Here is an 18,827-nt window from a genome sequence, read left to right as displayed (position 1 = left end):
CCATTCCAGGGGCACTGAGATAAAACCATTATTGCTGAGGGGACAGGAAGGGCTCTAAGCTTTTGGGGAGGTTTCCTTTTTTTTTTTTTTTCCCTCTTTGCATGCGGGCAAAACTTTTTAACCAGAGCTGGATCTCTGCAGTTCCCACCATGGGGAGAAGCTTTGTGCTCAGTTTGTGTGGTGTTCTCAGCCATGTGGGAGCTGAGGCTTTGCTCCTTGTGATGTTCCCCCTTGCCCTGGGTGCTCTGAGCCCCTGCACACACAGTGCCAGAGCTGCCCCTGCTGCTCTCACCTGGCCTCAGGTGGGGAATCTGCAGTGCTGGGGGCTGGCTCAGCCAGGGGCTGTGCCATCCTGGGGCAGGGTTTGTGCCATCCTGGGGCTGCTCTGGGGCTGGGCGTGTGCCATTGTGGGGCAGGCTGTGTGCCCTGCTGGGGCTGCCTTGGGGCAGGGTGAGTGCCATCCTGGGACTGGGGTTGTGCCATCCTGGGGCTGCCATCCTGGGGCAGGCTGTGTGCACTGCTGGGGTGTCCCTGGGTGCCCAGGACTGCCCCTGACGGGCTGTGTGCCACCCTGGGGCTGCCAGGGGCAGACTGTGTGCCCTGCCAGGGGCAGACTGTGTGCCCTGCTGGGGCTGCCCTAGACTGGGGCAGACTGTGTGCCCTCCTGGGGCTGCCCTGGACTGGGGCAGGCTGTGTGCCACCCTGGGGCAGACTGTGTGCCCTGCTGGGGCTGCCTGGGGCAGGCAGTGTGCCATCCCAGGGCAGGCCGTGTGCCCTGCTGGGGTGTCCCTGGACTGGGGCAGGCAGTGTGCCATCCCAGGGCAGGCTGTGTGCCCTCCTGGGGTGTCCCTGGACTGGGGCAGGCAGTGTGCCATCCCAGGGCAGGCTGTGTGCCCTCCTGGGGTGTCCCTGGGTGCCCCAGGGCCGCCCCTGACGGGCTGTGCTGTTGCAGACGCTGGACGGGCGGATCGTGGTGCGCAGCCACGCTCGCGTCTCCTCGCTGACGCTCAAGGACATCCAGTACACGGACGCGGGCGAGTACATCTGCACCGCCAGCAACACCATCGGCCAGGACTCGCAGGCCATGTACCTGGAGGTGCAGTGTAAGTGCCCTGGAGGGGCTGGTTTCTTCCCTCTTCCCTCCCTGTGCTCCCTGTCCCTCCCCTGGGTACTGCTGAGGGTGAGGGTGTAGAGCGTGAGAAGTATTTTTATTTAAACCAAAAACCAATTTATATTATATAAGGAAAAAAAAGGTCAGGTAGATACTCCCATTTATCACTATTACAATCACTAATACAAAGGGCTGTAACACAGTGATGAAAAGAAAGAGAAATTAGTTACAAGTCAGAGGCTGCAGTAACTCTCTGTAGCTGAGAAGCAGCTCAGGCTGGTGAAAGTCTCCATGTGAGAGGTTCCAGGGTGTTCTCTGTGCCTGGGTCTTCTCTGCAGCTCACCACGGATCTGCTGCAGTCCCATTTGTTGGGAGTCAGATGAGGAGGGTGAGGGTGTGGAAGTCTCCGTGTGAGAGGTTCCAGGGTGTTCTCTGTGCCTGGGTGCTCTTTGCATCTCTCCACAGATCTGCTGCGCTCCCATTTTTCAGGAGTCAGGTTCTCCCCTGGAACACCTTCCCAGCCCCATCCTGCTGTGTGCTCCTGCCACGCTGCTCCTTTGTGCCCTTCAGCAGCAGATGTTCCCCCAGGCCCTGGAGGAGAGGACAGTTCCCATTTTAGATTCCCCTTCCCGCATTGAGGTGGACTCCAGCCAAGGGTTCCTTACAGGGAGGCTTTTTTGGGAGCTCCGCTGGCTCCAATTTTCTTCCCAAATGTCTCTTCCAGATGCCCCCAAGCTGCAGGGCCCTGTGGCCGTGTACACCTGGGAGGGGAACCAGGTGAACATCACCTGTGAGGTGTTTGCCTACCCCAGTGCTGTCATCTCCTGGTTCCGGGATGGGCAGCTGCTGCCCAGCTCCAACTACAGCAACATCAAGATCTACAACACGCCCTCAGCAAGTTACCTGGAGGTGAGGAAAAGCCAGCAGTGCCATCAGATAAGTGGTGGTGAGGGATTCTCTCTGATCCTCTTGGTAGAAGTGAAGTTGGGGCGGTGTTTTGGCATGTGAATTCTGATAAAATCAGGTTGTGGAAGATAAAGAAGAGCAGGAATTGGAATATAATCAGGTAGCAGAAGAGACAGCCCCTGCTTGCCTCTGTGCCCGCTGCAGCTCTCCTGGACAGCTCTGAGAGCACAAACAGCTGGATTTCATTGTAGCTTCTCCCCAGCTAAATTTAGGGTGCCTTGGCAGAGTGGAAAGGGTTTTGTGATCCCAGCTGAGCCTTCCTTGCCCCCACAGGTGACCCCAGACTCAGAGAATGACTTTGGGAACTACAACTGCACAGCTGTGAACCGCATCGGGCAGGAGTCGTCCGAGTTCATCCTGGTGCAGGCAGGTGAGCAGGGAGGGGGACACAGGGAGGGGGACACAGGGTGTGTGGCACAGGGTGGGTGACACAGGATGGGGGACACAGGTGGGTGACACAGGGAGGGGGACACAGGGTGGGTGACACAGGATGGGGGACACAGGTGGGTGACACAGGTGGGTGACACAGGTGGGTGACACAGGCTGGGTGACACAGGGTGGGTGACACAGGATGGGGGACACAGGATGGGTGACACAGGTGGGTGACACAGGATGGGGGACACAGGGAGGGTGACACAGGATGGGTGACACAGGGTGGGTGACACAGGGAGGGGGACATAGGGAGGGTGACACAGGGAGGGTGACACAGGATGGGTGACACAGGTGGGTGACACAGGGAGGGTGACACAGGGTGGGTGACACAGGGAGGGTGACACAGGGTGGGGGACACAGGGTGGGGGACACAGGGTGGGGGACACAGGGAGGGTGACACAGAGTGGGGGACACAGGTGGGTGACACAGGGAGGGGGCACAGGGAGGGTGACACAGGTGGGTGACACAGGGAGGGTGACACAGGGAGGGTGACACAGGTGGGTGACACAGGTGGGTGGCACAGGTGGGTGACACAGGGAGGGTGACACAGGGAGGGTGACACAGGATGGGGGACACAGGTGGGGGACACAGCATGGGTGACACAGGGAGGGTGACACAGGATGGGGGACACAGGGTGGGTGACACAGGGTGGGTGACACAGGTGGGTGACACAGGTGGGTGACACAGGGAGAGTGACACAGGTGGGTGACAGAGGATGGTGACACAGGTGGGTGACACAGGGAGGGTGACACAGGTGGGTGACACAGGGAGGGGGACACAGGTGGGTGACACAGGTGGGTGACACGGGGTGGGTGACACAGGTGGGTGACACAGGATGGTGACACAGGGAGGGGGACACAGGGAAGGTGACACAGGGAAGGTGACACAGGGAGGGTGACACAGGGAGGGGGACACAGGATGGGGGACACAGGTGGGTGACACAGGTGGGTGACACAGGGAGGGTGGCACAGGGTGGGTGGCACAGGGAGGGTGACACAGGGAGGGTGACACAGGGTGGGTGACACAGGTGGGTGACACAGGGAGGGTGGCACAGGGTGGGTGGCACAGGGTGGGTGACACAGGATGGTGACACAGGGAAGGTGACACAGGGAGGGTGACACAGGATGGGTGACACAGGTGGGTGACACAGGGAGGGTGACACAGGGCGGGTGGCACAGGGTGGGTGACACAGGTGGGTGACACAGGTGGGTGACACAGGGAGGGTGACACAGGGTGGGTGACACAGGTGGGTGACACAGGTGGGTGACACAGGTGGGTGGCACAGGGTGGGTGACACAGGATGGGTGACACAGGGTGGGTGACACAGGATGGGTGACACGGGGGCGCTGCTCTGCTGCCCCTGACAGCAGCTCCTGCCTGCAGAGAGGCTGTTCACACATTCCTGCTGCCCTGGAGCTGCTCAGCATCTCTGGTCCCTCGTTTCCCCAGGGATTTGTTCTTCCCTGTGCTCCCAGAGCTGTGATTTGGGTTTGGGCACCCCAGCTCAGCAAAACCCCTGACAGCAGCTGAGCTGAGCTTGGCCAGCCTGGGAGGGCTCCAGGGTGCCACAGGGGTGTGTTTGGGCATTATTAAACTCCATTATTAAGCTTAGAACTTCCTAATATCTCCCTAGATAAACTTTAAACTTTACTGCAGCTAGGGAGTCATTCTAGCCAAGCATTAACACACAGACCATTGTTCTATTTGTCTTTTCTACTTCTTACATAACTTTTCTGCTGACCAATCTCATGGCTCCTGCTCAGCTCCAGTCACAGTTCTGCTGTCTCTGAGGGCTGTCTTGTGCAGCTTTCCCAAAACCCTCTGGTTTTATGGATTCCCACCATAGAGCTCTGTGGAGGGGACACTGGGGACAGAGTGACATCCAGAACTCAGAGCCCTGTGGAAGGGACAGAGGGGACAGTGGCAGCCAGGACTGCAGTGTCGTGTCAAGGGACAGAGTGGCATCAAAGCTCTGTGAAAGGGACACTGGGGACAGACTGACATCCAGGACTGCAGTGTCCTGTCAAGGGACAGAGGGGACAGAGTAACATCCAGAACTCAGAGCCCAGAGTGGCAGCCAGGACTGCAGTGTCCTGTCAAGGGACAGAGTGACCTCCAGAGCTCAGAGGGACAGTGGGGACAGAGTGACATCAGAGCTCTGTGGACGGGACACTGGGGACAGAGTGGCATCCGGGATAATTTTGCTGCACTGCCCTCATTGTTCCCTTTTGGAGAAGGGACTGGCAGTCTCCACCCTCTTAGAGAGGCGCCCAAATTAACATCCCTGCACTAATTAACATCGCTAAACCTGCTAAACCCTGTGTGAGGCTCAGCCCCACCCTGTCCCGTGCTGTTTGAGCCCCTTGCCCAGCTCCGTGTCTCACGCTGCTGTCCCTTGTCCCCAGACACGCCGTCCTCGCCCTCCATCGGCAGGGTGGAGCCCTACTCCAGCAGCGCCCAGGTGGAGTTTGAGGAGCCCGAGGCCACGGGCGGGGTGCCCATCCTCAGGTACAAGGCGGAGTGGAGGGCGCTGGGCGAGGGCGACTGGCACTCCCGGCTCTACGATGCCAAGGAAGGTAGGGGTGACAATAAGCACTGGTTCCTTCCCCAGCAGCACTGAAAATCATGGACTTTCCTGTCCAGGCAGGGTGGAGGGTTCAGGCTGGAGGCTCCAGACAAGTTTTTACGTTTTTAAATATTTACACATTTTAGATATTTGCTGTGAGTGTCTCGTGGAATTTTCGGCTGGAAGTGAGGGTTGGGCTTTGCTGAGAGCTCAAGAACCCTGTGCTTGGAATTGCAGTTTTCACTTGCTGCTTCCCACAGGAGGCTTTTCAACCCTCATCTGTGACCCCTTGGACAATAAACTCAGCTATTCCAGCAGCTAACCCGTCCTGTTGAGGTGATCTATAGCAGTGCCTGTGGCACAAAATCCATCCTGACGTCAAATAAAGCAAAATAATTCTGATTTGGGGAGGGCTGTAAAAGGGAGAGTTCTGCTCCAGTGCTCAATCCTCCACCACCAATCCCATGTGGAGCTGAAATTATTATTTTATTCCCCACTGCGGTGGTGTGATCCCGGCTAGAGCCAGCTCTGTTTATCCCTTTTCTCCCCGAATGGGGAAAACCAAAGCTTGTTCATTTATTTTTTGGAGCCCTGAGCTTTTCTGTGCTTTTTCTGCCCCCAGCCAACGTGGAGGGCGCAGTGACCATCACGGGGCTGAAGCCTGAGACCACGTATGCAGTGAGGCTGTCAGCAGTCAATGGCAAGGGCGTGGGGGAGCTCAGCCCGCCCGCCGAGTTCAAGACGCAGCCAGTTCGTAAGTACAGCCCAGGCCGGCCTCCCTGCGGCCTCCCCGTGCATGGAGCTCACCTCTTCTCCCTCACAGACCTCGCTGCACCCTCCGGTTTCTCCGTGGCTTTGGGTTTGGTTGGTGATTCAGAGGTTTCTTTGAAGGGAGGAGTTGTTCCGCGTGCGCTGGTTGGTGTTTGCAGCTCAGCCTTGGTGCTGCCAAGGAGAATTTTAATGAGGAAAAGCAGCTGAGGAGGGGTTTGGTCACAGAGAATGTGATGTCACTGTCACAAGGTTTGTTTTCCACACTGAGGTGTCCAGCACAGGACTGGCCTTGGGCTGTGGAAGGTGAAAGGAGGGAGGGTTGCTGTGTTTGAGATGCCCTGAAGCCCTGGAGGGATTCCATGGGTTCCTCAGGCTCTGCTCTGCTCTGCCTGGGCCATTGCCATGTTCTGCTGTGGCCCAGCACTGTCCTCCTGTTCAGGGAAGAGTTAAACCCCAGGGAGCTGTTCAGGGTGGGAAGGAGAGCGGGAGGAGAGGATGGAAGGTGCAGTGGGCAGGGCAGGAGTGACCAGAGCAGGCAAGGAGAGGAGTTTGACCTGGTTCTGTCCCTTTGCTCCTGCATCCAGCCCTGGCTGCTGCTCCCAGCCCTGAGCTGAATTCTCTCTCCAGACCCTGAGCTGGAATTCTCTCTCCAGACCCCTGTGCTCAATTCCCTCTCCTGACCCCTGTGCTCAATTCTCTCTCCAGACCCTGAGCTGAATTAATTCTCTCTCCAGACCCCTGTGCTCAATTCCCTCTCCTGACCCCTGTGCTCAATTCTCTCTCCAGACCCTGTGCTGAATTCTCTCTCCAGACCCTGAGCTGAATTCTCTCTCCAGACCCTGAGCTGAATTCTCTCTCCAGACCCCTGTGCTCAATTCTCTCTCCAGACCCTGAGCTGAATTAATTCTCTCTCCAGACCCTGAGCTGAATTCTCTCTCCAGACCCCTGTGCTGGACCCAGGGCTGTCCCTGCCCATCCCAAGCATGCCTGGAGTCCCCTGAGCTCTGCCCATCCCTGCTCAGCAGGGCACACGTGGGATGCTGATTTTCCAGCTCCATATTCTCTGTCTCCTCACATCTTCTACATTTATATTTTATTTTTTTTGTTTTGTTTCTGTGTGTCTATTTCTGTCTTTTTATTTCGTTTTTGGTCTGTGTCCCTTCCATGGATAAACTGCAGGCATCCCTCACCCACGTAAGTGCTCTCTGCATTTCTTTCAGTCTCTCTTTTTGTGTTTTTAGAGTGTTCCTCTAACACTTCCAGCTTTTAATTCTTTTAATTTAGTGCCTTTTTCCTCTCAGGGGCTGTAGGATGGAGTAACTGGTAGTGTTTATTCCCTAACCACACTGACCCTGGAGTAGCCACTCTGCTCTTGTCTAGAACAGAATTGGGGTTAACTCTTTGTCTGTGCTCCACAGCATGCAGTTGGAATATTTAATGTAGTGATTATCTAATCATAATAATAATCAAAATAATAATAGTTAGCTTGTTGACTCAGAGTGGAGTAGTGGAAGGCTTCATGTTTATGAATCCATTAAAAACAGTTCAATTTTAATGATGCTGAGATCATTCAGGGAAATCAATTCAGCCAAATTGCAGATCTGGTTTAGACCAGAGCCAACCAAAAACTTCAGCATTTTGCATATCTTCCCAATTTTGAAAGCACAAAATTGAAGGAAAAAAATTCAATTTTTTTTTCCTCTTCTCACTAATGATTTTACCATTGGACAGTCTTCCAGCACTTGTGTAGATTGTGTGATTAAATAAATAAACCTCATACTAAATTTTAAATAAATGGCATGTTCCCACTTCCAATGCAAAATGAGTTCAGGAATGTGATGGATTTGTGTAATTGTGAGTGAAAAGTGGAGATAGCTCCATAGCTTTGTGCCTTTCCAATCAAACCTGATCAATGGAGCTATAAAATCCTCTTTATCCCAGTGAGCATTATTGCATTTATCAGTGCCTCCCTGTGGGGAGCTGCTGCTGCTCCCAGGATTACAAGGACAAGCTTGAAGAAGCTTCTTTGAGATTTCTGAAGTGAAAAACAGGAGGGGATCTTTTAATATTTTTCTTCAAATTTTTTATTATTTTATTATTATTATTTTATATTTTTATTTTTAACCCAGAATTTGAATCCTGCTTGTGCTGTTTCCCCTCAGAGATTGCATAGGACCAAAGCTTGGATGTAGGGGAGCAGGAAGGGGAAGGATGGATGGATGGATGGATGGATGGATGGATGGATGGATGGACAGACAGACAGACAGGGCTGCAAACTGCAGCAGTTAGGGAGGCGCTGGGAGACATTCCCAGAACATTTGTGCAGTGTGAGGTTGTTTGGATCCTGTTAATTCCAGGAGCAATAATTAAAATAACGCCATGAGGGTGATGATGGTCAGGGTTGGAGCCCAGGCTGAGCATTGGGGCGATCCCTTCTGAGCTGGAGATGAACCCAGGGAGGGCAGGGCTGGGATCCCCTGCAGTGCTGCAGGAAAAGGGGAAATGCAGTGGAAAGGAGGGGAAAAAGAGCAGGAAAAGCTCTGCTGCAGCCCCAGCCTCGTGGCACAACATTCCAGCACTGCTGGGCTGGAGTCTTTTGCTTTTTTATGATTATTTTCATGTGGCAGCGAGCTGCCCGTCCCTCTGTGCTCCCCAGTGCAGGGTAAGTTACAGTTCTTCCTCCTTTAACTCATTTTTTATTTCAATTCCATCCTGCCCTTCAAGCTTTGCTGCTGGGATCGCCCTGGGATCATCCCCCAGTTCTCTGCTCCCTTCCAGAGCCCCTCTCAGACCCTGCCTGGAAATGGCACCACAAAAATGCCTTTTCTCCACCTCTGCTGGGGCTCCAGTCGCCTCTTTGGGGGCAGACACAAGCAGGAGGAATTTTTGTCGCCTCTGGAGTGATTTGAAGGTCACAGAGATGTCTCAGGAATTTTACAGCTCACATTAACCAAGGCCACTTGTTTTCCTTGCCCTATTATTTAGAGTCTCTGTCTGAATGTAAAACCTGACACCATTTTTAATGCCTGCTGGGATAAGTCTGAAGTCATTTTGATTTATTTAATTTCCCTCAGTAAGAAAGAGAAGTTTCTGTCTATCTTAGAGAGCCTCTCCATGAGGTAATTAGTGATAATTATGGATTATAGTGGCACAGATGAGAATTCTGGAGATTGGAGGAGTGTCTGAGTTGACCTGGGTTTGTGTTTTCATTTTAACCATTTGCTGCTTTTCTTCAGTTCCTTTTCCTTACAAATCTGCAGCCAAACAAAGGCTGGAGGAGGAGCAGGGTGGGGTTTGAACCCAGAGGTGTTCAAAGAGAGCAGAGCGTGGTGTGGTGCCAAAATAACCTTTGGGTACAAACCAGCACTGCAATCACCCCAAAAAAGCACTGCAACCATCCCAAATCTCCTCATTCCCTGGGTTTGGTGCCAAAATACTTTTATGTATTTTTTTATGTACTTTTATGTACCAGCACTGCCATCACTCCACACCCTACATCTCCTGGGGCTGGTACCAAAATACCTTTGGGTACAAACCAGCACTGCAATCACCCCAAAAAAGCACTGCAATCACTCCACATCTCCTGGGGCTGGTACCAAAATACTTTTGGGTACAAAGCAGCTCTGCAATCATCCCAAACCAGCACTGCAACCATCCCAAATCTCCTCATTCCCTGGGTTTGGTGCCAAAATACTTTTATGTACAAATCAGCACTGCAATCACCCCATATCCCACATCTCACATGTCCTCATCTCAAATACCTTTGTGAACAAACCAGCTCTGCAATCACCCCACATCTTCTCATTCCTTGGGGCTGGTACCAAAATACCTTTGTGAACAAACCAGCACTGCAATCACCCCAAACCAGCGCTGCTCTCATCCCAAATCTCACATCTCATTTCCTGGGGCTGGTACCAAAATACCTCCAGTGCAAACCAGCACTGCAATCACCCCAAACCAGCGCTGCTCTCATCCCAAATCTCACATCTCATTTCCTGGGGCTGGTACCAAAATACCTTTGTGAACAAACCAGCACTGCAATCACCCCAAATCAGCACTGCAATCACCCCACATCCCACATCCCCTCATTCCTCGGGGCTGCCAGGACCCCCTCCCTGCAGCAGCAGGGCTCGGCAGGATTTCTGCAGCTCCCTGGGTGCCCCAGCCCTGCCTCAGGGCTGGCTGTCCCCCTCAGTCCCCTCCTCCTGAACCCTGCCCTGTTTCCCTGCTGTCACCCCCTGGTCCCCACCCTGTGCATCCTTGTGTTTCCATAGCAACGCCAGCTCCGGCTGCTGCATCCCTGAGCCCCGTGGCTCTGAGTGAGTACCTGGGGCTGCTGGCCCTGCCCTGGGGGCTGCTGGAGCCCTGGGTCCCCAATGCCAGGGCTCTGGGGCACCCTGGGCTGGCTGCTGGCAGCGGTGTGCAGTGTGAGCATGTTCACAGCCCTGCATGCTGCCCCTCTCCCCCCTTCTGAAAAAGGGGAATAAAAGGCTCAGAAAAAGCACAGAGAGGGAGAGAAAGAGGAATAACCTCCCAAATCATCCTTTCCAAAAGGAATGTTTCCTTTAGTGTTCCCCATTTTAGTGTTGCAGCTGCCTTTGCAAAAGGGAAGTGCATGAAATAATTTTCTTGCTACCCTGCCTTGCTCAGTTTGCTTTGAATATAGGGAGATACAGTTGATATTAAAATGAGGGATATTGGTTGCTGGAAGAAGATGCAAATGAGGAGGTAAAATAAAAATACCCTGCAGGAGAGATCCCAGGGCTGTGCTTGCCTTAAAAGGGGCCTCAGGCTTCTAGAAAATTCCATAGAATTTGGAATTCCATAGAATTAGAGATAGGAACTAGATTCAGGCTGCCCTGGTTGGGTGGCCAAAGGAGAGGAAAAGCCCTCAGTGAGGATCTGAGTTCCTGGTGCATGTGTGTGCTTTGAGTCACGAATGGTCTCTGCCAAGCCAGGAGCTGCTTCTGTGCCTTGCAATAACCCAGAGTGTGTCTGTGGTCACTGCGTGTTTACCTGGGTGGGTAGGAATGGTTTTCTGAATGGAAAACACTCCAAGCATGAAGTGTGGGGTGATCTGGGGGTTGGGATGGAGGGAGAGAAGAGTGTGGCCAGCCAAATGTATTTATAATTAATTCTAATGAGTGCATTTATGACTGGCACGTTTCGTGGTCTCACAGGTGACTCTGAATGTCCTTTACCTGCCAGTGGCCACAGCAGCGAGTTCCTCATGCAGCAATTTTCATTTCCAAATGCCAAACCCCAATCCCTGCTGCACCCAGGGGCTGAAGAGACCTTTTCATTCCTGTCAGCCTGGGAGGATGGGCTGGAGAGGCTGAAGGGCAGGCTCTGCTCCTCATCCTTTATCCCTGAGCAGGCTGAGACTCCCTCCTGGCTGCCCCTGTGTGGGCTGGGCACAGCTCCCCTCGAGGGAAAACCTGGGGCTGTGTTTTACACAACATTTTGTTCTGAAAAAAAGGAATCTTCACCCAGAAGAGCTGCTGAGAGCTAATTAATGATAAACATTTCCCAGTTTTGGTGGTGTGGGGGCTGTGTGTGAGGAGGAGGAGGAGGGGGAAGTTTCCTTTGCCTGCCCTGGGGCTCAGGCTGTGAGCAGGAGCAGAGCTGTTGTTGGTGTGCTGGGCTGTGCTGCAGCCTGTGCAAATGGGGGACTCAGCAGCAGGGACAGGGCAGATGCTGCTCCAGCTCTGCTTCGTTTCATTGCTGCTGCTGCTGCTGGGAGGGCTCTGTGCCCTCCCCTGGCCCCTCCTGGCGCTCAGAGCAGCAGCAGTTGGGCAGTGAGAGCTGCCCTGGGCACCAGGGAGGCAGGGACAGAAACCCAGAGAGGCTGCGGGGTTCTGTCTGCTGCCTCTGGGCTGTGGGATCAGGGGGAGGTGTCTGGAGGCATGGAGGAGCTTCAGGAATGTCCCTCCTTGGGTTTAGCCCTCTGAGGTTGCTCCAGGAATCAGTTCTGTGCCAGTTCTGACGTTTTTCTTGCAGCTCTCTCCACTCTGGGACCTGCTTTGCCTTGCAATGGTTCAGCTCGTTGAAAAAAGGGATTTTTTTTTCAGGTTGGAGGGTGCTTGGAGCAACCCAGTGGAAATTGCCTCTGCCTAGGAGTGGATAATCCTTCCAACCCAACCCATTTTATTCTCTTCATGCTGCTAACTGTGCCCTTGATCTTTACCTAAAGCTCCTCTCCTGAGGACAGGAGCCTCTCTTGCCTGGTGTGAAATCTCAGTTATATTGAATTTACTGCTGCTTGGCAGAGGTTTCTTCCTGACCAGAAAACACGGATTTTCCTTCCAGGCAACCTCACAGCAACTCATGAACCTCCCTCCTTCACAGTGCCCAGAGTTCTGTGTTTGAAGAGAATGGATTGAGAGCTTGGCTGTAACAAATGGATTTTACATTTTGTGCCATCAGTTCTTTGCCTGTAATGGTCTGTCCTTAATCTTGTCAGAGACAAGCACCCAAAAGATTAAGGGTTTAATTCTCTGTACATCAAATTAGCGGGGAACCACCAGAGCTCTGTGGAGTAGCCTCATTAGGGTGAGACAGAGGTGAGAAATGGGAGTTCTGGAGAGATTTGGGAAGGGAGCTCGGGCTCAGTGCTGAGCTGGTGGCTCATTTTTTCTCATTCCTGCACTGCCATCCCTGCCAGCAGCTGCTGCCTTCCCTGGATCCCTCTGGGGATGGATTCCCTGTCCTGGATCCCATTGGGGATGGATTCCCTGTCCCTGGATCCCTCTGGGGATGGATTCCCTGTCCTGGATCCCATTTGGGGATGGATTCCCTGTCCTGGATCCCACTGGGGATGGATTCCTTGTCCTGGATCCCATTGGGGATGGATTCCCTGTGCCTGCATCCCATTGGGGATGGATTCCCTGTCCCTGGATTTCATTGGGGATGGATTCCCTGTCCTGGATCCCATTGGGGATGGATTCCCTGTCCCTGGATTTCATTGGGGATGGATTCCCTGTCCTGGATCCCACTGAGGATGGATTCCCTGTCCCTGGATCCCATTGGGGATGGATTCCCTGTCCCTGGATTTCATTGAGGATGGATTCCCTATCCCTGGATCCCATTGGGGATGGATTCCCTGTGCCTGGATCCCACTGGGGATGGATTCCCTGTCCTGGGGCAGATCCCCTCGGTGTCACTGCCTGCACTGACCCCATCCAGCCACTGCTCCTGGGTGAGAAGTGTCCCTGGCCATGGTCCCCTCTCTCCTGCTGTTGTTGTTGTTGTTGTTGATCAGGAGCAGTTGGTGCTGCAGAGGGAGGACACACCACTCTGGGGTGCCAGGGTTTGTGGTTTGTCCTCCTTTTGGGCTGGTTGTGACCCTTTCCCCTCGTCTGCCTTGGAATAACAATAATTCCCTTTTTCTTCCCAGCAGTTTTGTGGATTCCTGCAGCAGTCCTGGCACTCACTCCAATGATTTTTGTCCCTTTTGTTCCTCCTATGACTAAGCAGTGACGCAGCTGTGCCTAACACAAGGCCATAACTCAGTGCTTGCTGTGGTTTAATATTCTTATTTTCCAGGTGGTTTTACTGTCCCCCCCTCAGTGTTTCTGATATATGCTGGCTAATTTAATTTTGCTCCTATTTTTATTTACTCTGTAATTCTGTTGTTGATTTTTTTTCCCTTGCCCATTGTTTACATCAGTTTTTTAATTTTTTTGTATTTTCCATGTGACCTCCTCCACTTTCCTTTCAACCAAACTCATGTGCGTGCGTATCATGTGAATTTGTCATGTGGCTTGCATGGTGCTGATGATGTCGTCCTCGCTGGTGAACAGAAGGTAAAACACTTTGTTCTGATTGGTTGCCTAGATTTTTGGGGTGAGGATTCCCCTGTGGGATCTCCAAATTCCAAAGGAAAAAACCCCAAAAATACAAAAATCCCACTGAGCCTTTTTGGAGGAGTTGCTCGTCACTGTCTGCATGGGAAGAACTCGACTTCAGTCCTCTGCATTGAGATGGAAAAGACTTGGAGGGAAAACAGGAAAAAAACCCCAAAAAATCACCTGGCTCAGTCATTTGCTTCTTCAGTCTCAGAGTCCAGCAATGAACTGTCCTGGGAAGGTGCTGAAAATCCTCTGGAGTGAGCACCAAAGGCCAAAATCCTTTTGCCACTCTGTGGGACCAACCACAGACTGGAATCTGATGGGAAATTAGGGCAAATTCTGGGAGCACCCTCTCTCCTGTTGCTGTAGCAGCATTTTGACCCTATAAAATACACATTTATATTGTGATATCTGCACACATCCACACTGTTTAGTAGCCTTCAAAAATAACCCTGAATTTTTAGAAATCTGGTTATTTGGAGTATGCCACAATTTGATTTAAGAAACAATTTCCTTTTTATTGTGAGTAAAACTTAAGCATAGCTAGAATGAGAGCTGTGCTGTGAAACACTCTGTCTGTAAAATGCTGTTATAAAATCCTCTCTCAGTATAAAATTCTGCATATAAATCCTGTGAAACAACACAGAGTCTGTGGTGGGAGCCAGACCTCACACAGATCTCATCAGAGGGAGGATCTGGCTCCTGCCAGAGCCCCTCATTCCACTGAGGCTCTGGGAGCCTGGCAGGGATTTAAGCTGAGCTCAGGAGATGATTGAGCCTGGCAGGGCTTTAAGCTGAGGAACAAATGACTGAGCCTGGCAGGGCTTTAAGCTGAGCTCAGCTCCCAGGAGCTGATGGTCCCCAGCAGAACAAGGAGCAGATGGTTGAGCCTGGCAAGGCTTTAAGCTGAGGAGCAGAGGATGGAGCCTGGCTCTGTGTGAGCTGGACTCAGCCCACAGCAGCTGTGGGGTGCTGCAGAGCAGCTCCTGGCACTGCCACACCTCACCCTGAGCCCAGTCCCAGCAGGGCAAGGGGGGAAGCTCCTGCTCCTGCTTCTGGAATTGTCTTTTTGGCTGGGAAGGGGTTTAGGCTGGGCTTTGCCAGGAAAACAGAACTAACACCAGTAACCTCCCCATGCATGCACAGAGCCCTGTCCTGTCTCCTCCCTCTGCTGGATCCAGCAAGGTGGGAGATGTTCCTGTCTCATTTATAGACCTTTGCTGGAGTTCCAGCAGGATGGGAGATGTTCCTGTCTCGTTTCTGCCCCTCTGCTGGATCCAGCAGGGTGGGAGATGTTCCTGTCTCGTTCCTGCACCTCTGCTTTTGTTCCTTATTTCTGCTGCTGCTGTTTGCTCCCCTGGTGTGCACCCCGACCCCAGCCTGTTCTTTCTCTGTGGTTTTGCCCTCCCTGGTGTTTGTTCCCTGGTTTTGTGGTGCTCAGAGATTGCAGAAATCAGCCCTTCCCTCCTTCCTCTGCTGCAGAATTCCCCAGGTTTGCTCCCTGAGCACAGGGAGGATGCAGGACCTTGCCTTGCTGCCAGCTGGGCAAGGATTTAACCTCAGAGATTTTTCATTTTCTCTTTTCTCCCCACCTCAAGTTGCACCCACTCCTGGTGCTCGTGGCACCCTCTGAAAAAGACAATAAAAACCAGAATTTCTGCCATCCAGCAGAGCAGTGTTAGGGCAAGGAAGCCCCAAATAGAAACCAAAGGGTTCAGAGGATACCAGGAGACATTTCCTGCTCCCTGCAGCAGCGGATGATCAGAGCGCTGATGGCTTAGCAGGGAGTGGGTGAGAATTAAATTGGCAATGCAATGGCTCAGAGCCCTGCCCTCAGCTCCCCTGCCCCCAGCAGCTTTGGGAGCCTGGAGGAAAGGCCTCATCTCCTTGCTCAGACTGGCCCTGGGTTCCTGTGGAGCTGCCCCAGGCAGGGCTGGGCTCTCCTGCATCCCAGCAAAGGCTGCTGCTCTCTCCTTTGCTCAGTGTCCTGGGGGAGCTTTGAGCATCAGCCTCAGTCCCTCAATCCCTGGGAGCACAAGGTCCTGCACAGAGAGGATTTAATGAGATATCTGGTGATCCAGCAGGAGATCTGGGCTCTGTGGAGCTGCTGCCTCTCCCCAGCCAAGCAGCAGCAGCAAAGGGGGGGTCCCTGAGGGGTTCCCCTGTTTGGGAGCTGGGAGGGCTCCGAGGAGGGAGGGACAGGCTGGTTCCTGCCCTGGCTGAGCATGGAGCACCCCTGGGTGCTGGTGTGCCTTGCAGCCCCCGTGCATGTGTGAGCATGAATCCTCCTCTGACCACCTTCTCTCTGCAGCTACTCACATCTTCACTCATCATAGGGTTGCTGATTCTGCTGGACTAAACTTTTCCCACTAAACTTCTTCCTCCTCTGTTTGACACACTAACCCAGTTTTCGTTTTACAGCCCTGTGTCTGGATTGCACCCACCTGCTTGAGATCAATGAAATAAATATTTATTTCTGGAGAGAAAACTATGCCTTAGCAGGGCTTGCACTGCTCCACCTGTTGGTTTTCAGCACTTAGGAGTGTTCTTTTCTTTGAAGAGAAATGTTTCTCAAAGCTGAAATGAATTTAAACTATTGGGGAGGAAGGGGTGAATCAGGAGCTAGAAATTAGATAATTCAAATGAAGAAAAGGAAGAAAAGTTGCAGCAGAGCAGGTAATTAATCATGGGAATGGCTGTGTGTAAGGTACAGCAGCATCTCTGACATTTCAAATCAAGAATAAGCATCTTTTCAGAGGATGTTCCTGTTAGTCTCAGCGCTCAGTCACTGGGAACAAAAAGCAGGCTGTGTTAGAGGAAAGGTCAGACTCTGTAAGTGCAGTGTTCCCTCAGCCCTTGGGGATCTCTGTGCTCATTAATGATCCATTAATGATCAGCTCTGAGATGGGGACTGGGGAAGGAGCGAGGAGATGCTGCTCTTGCTCTGTCCCTGTGCCACCAACACTGAGAGAATTCAGCCCAGCTGCTCCTGAGGGCTCACCCAGAGCAGGGCCAGGGCTGCCCTGGGGGCTGCTTTGGGCTCAGGGTGACAGAACCAGGCTTTGCCCTCTGGTTCCTGTGAGTTTTGGTGACTAACAGGACAATTACTGCAGAGCAGCTCCTGCCACTCAGCCCCACATCCAGAAGCAGGGACTTTGTGGTGCTGTTTGTCTTTTGGGATGGAGGAAAAAAAAAAATCTCTGCTTGTTTAACTGAGGTGTTCAATGTGCCCAGGTGAGGATGGAGATTTCCCGTCTGTCTGTGCCTTAAACCACACTTGTGTCACCTTTTCCTGTTCAGTGGGCACTGGGACAGCTGTGCCAGGGTGGGATCCACATCTGGAACATCCAGGGGGTGTGGGAGCCCTGCAGTGGGGATAAAGGCAGAGGAGAGGATTTGGGAAAGCAGAACATAGCTTGGAAAAAGGAGTGCTGCCTCTTTATATCCATCAGAGGAGTTGTTAAACACAAATGTGTGTGTCCCACACTCCTGCAGTGGGATTGATTCCCTTCTTGGGGCAGTGCTGCAGCCTGGAATTCATCTTAAATCACGGCTCCTTGCAGTTTCCCATTGGTGTTTCACCACAAAACTGTGCTCATATTCCTTTGAAAGGCAGGAGGGAGGGGAAAGGGCTTCACATTCCTTCTGAAGGATGTTGGGGGATGAACCTTCCTGAGCTGGACACAAATCCAGAGGTGCAAATCTACACTCAGACCTCCTGTGTTTGGCTTTTCTAGCAGAGCTGCAGGGTGGGACTGGGATCCTCCGTGGCGTGGGGGAATGGAGGAGTTGGGGAGGAGAAGCAGTGTGGGAGCTGTGGGTTGCAGGGCTGGGGATGCAAATCCCTCCTGTAAATCTCCTGCCCTGCAGGAGGAAGGGACATTTCCATTTTCTGCAGTCTGAGACATGATGGCCTTTTTCTCCTAGAAATGGAGTAATTCTAGAGGAGCGAAGGGATGGGAAATGATTCTAGAGGACAAAGGGGTTTCTCTGAATTTCTCTCCAGCATCCCCTGGAGTTCCACAGTGCAGGCTGGGTGAGGGGATGTGCTCTGGGTTCTGTTCAGGGGTTTCCACATTCATTTAAATGGTCCAGCAGCTCTTAAACCCCCAAACAAATCCCGAGTGCAGACCTGGGTCTGTGTGAGAGGCACGGGGTCCTTGCCAGGGGTGCTCTGTACATCCCAACCCTCAGGAGCAGCCACAGAGCCCTCCTGGTGTTTGCCAGGGGTTCCACAGCAGCTCTTACAGGAATTGCTCATTCTCTGGGGTTTTCTTGGGGAGGGGGGGATCTCTTTCACTCTGACTCCATTCCAGCACATGCAAAAATGGAAATTTGGTGTTTCAAATGCAAGAAACACTCGGGTGTGACAAATATTTACCTCAAACACACGGTGTCCTCTCTGTGCCTGGGTCAGCTCATCCTGAGCTGAGGATGATGAAGTATTCTGAATTTTTACGAGCACTTTTTCCTTGATAATGCCTTTTTCCCCCCCCCCAAATAACCCTGAATGCCCTGAATTGCAGGGGAACCCAGTGCCCCCAAGCTGGAAGGTCACATAGGAGAGGATGGCAACTCCATCAAGGTGAACGTCATCAAGCAGGACGACGGTGGCTCCCCAATCAGGCACTACCTGATCAAGTACAAAGCTGTAAGTGTGGCACAGCCCTGATTCTCTGAGCCCCCCTGGGCCCTGGGAGGGCTGGGTTGAAGGGAGGAATTTCTGTCACTCACCTGCTTTAGATTTGACATGCTGAGATGTGAAGGAGCACTTTTAAATGAACAGAACTTGCAACTTTTGCTGTCTGGAAATAATTTAGTTAGGGGCCGAATGAGAGGAGGAGGTGAGGAGATTTTGTCTCAGGAAACAGGATTCTGAGCAGGAGAGAGGCTGCTTTGGCATCTCAGCCTCTGCCCCCAACAGCATTTGAGGGTTTCAGTGTTCACTGATATTGTGAACACATGGAATGTGCCATAGAGATTTGTTTACCAAAGAGTAGTCTCTTAATTAGCCAGCAGTGATGGTGTTTGAATTAGAGGAGCAATTAAATCTACCTGTCTATAAAAGCAATGGGTTTCTTAATTGTCTTGGTTTGAACAGACAGGTGTGTGCTAAGGAAGGCAGGAGACT

At 52.5% G+C, this 18,827-nt stretch overlaps 1 protein-coding gene across 10 annotated transcripts in view; it reads left to right on the top strand.

Annotated features, from left to right (window-relative positions):
* The window catches only part of NCAM1 (neural cell adhesion molecule 1), a 92,281-nt gene that overhangs the window by 55,818 nt on the left and 17,636 nt on the right, over positions 1-18,827 (top strand). For 6 of the 10 annotated variants that reach the window (XM_074559488.1, XM_074559486.1, XM_074559492.1 and 3 more), the window contains 6 exons: positions 953-1,103; positions 1,836-2,020; positions 2,351-2,447; positions 4,915-5,085; positions 5,698-5,829; positions 18,223-18,347. In XM_074559488.1, coding sequence (XP_074415589.1) covers positions 953-1,103; positions 1,836-2,020; positions 2,351-2,447; positions 4,915-5,085; positions 5,698-5,829; positions 18,223-18,347 — 861 coding nt within the window. Of the gene's footprint in view, positions 1-952; positions 1,104-1,835; positions 2,021-2,350; positions 2,448-4,914; positions 5,086-5,697; positions 5,830-7,025; positions 7,041-18,222; positions 18,348-18,827 lie in introns of all 10 variants that reach the window. The other 4 variants (XM_074559484.1, XM_074559487.1, XM_074559489.1 and 1 more) reach the window with 1 other exon arrangement.

This window comes from Zonotrichia albicollis, chromosome 27 (assembly GCF_047830755.1).
Source record: "Zonotrichia albicollis isolate bZonAlb1 chromosome 27, bZonAlb1.hap1, whole genome shotgun sequence".
NCBI classification, from domain to species: Eukaryota; Metazoa; Chordata; class Aves; order Passeriformes; family Passerellidae; genus Zonotrichia; species Zonotrichia albicollis.
This window is presented reverse-complemented; position numbering and strand designations above follow the sequence as displayed.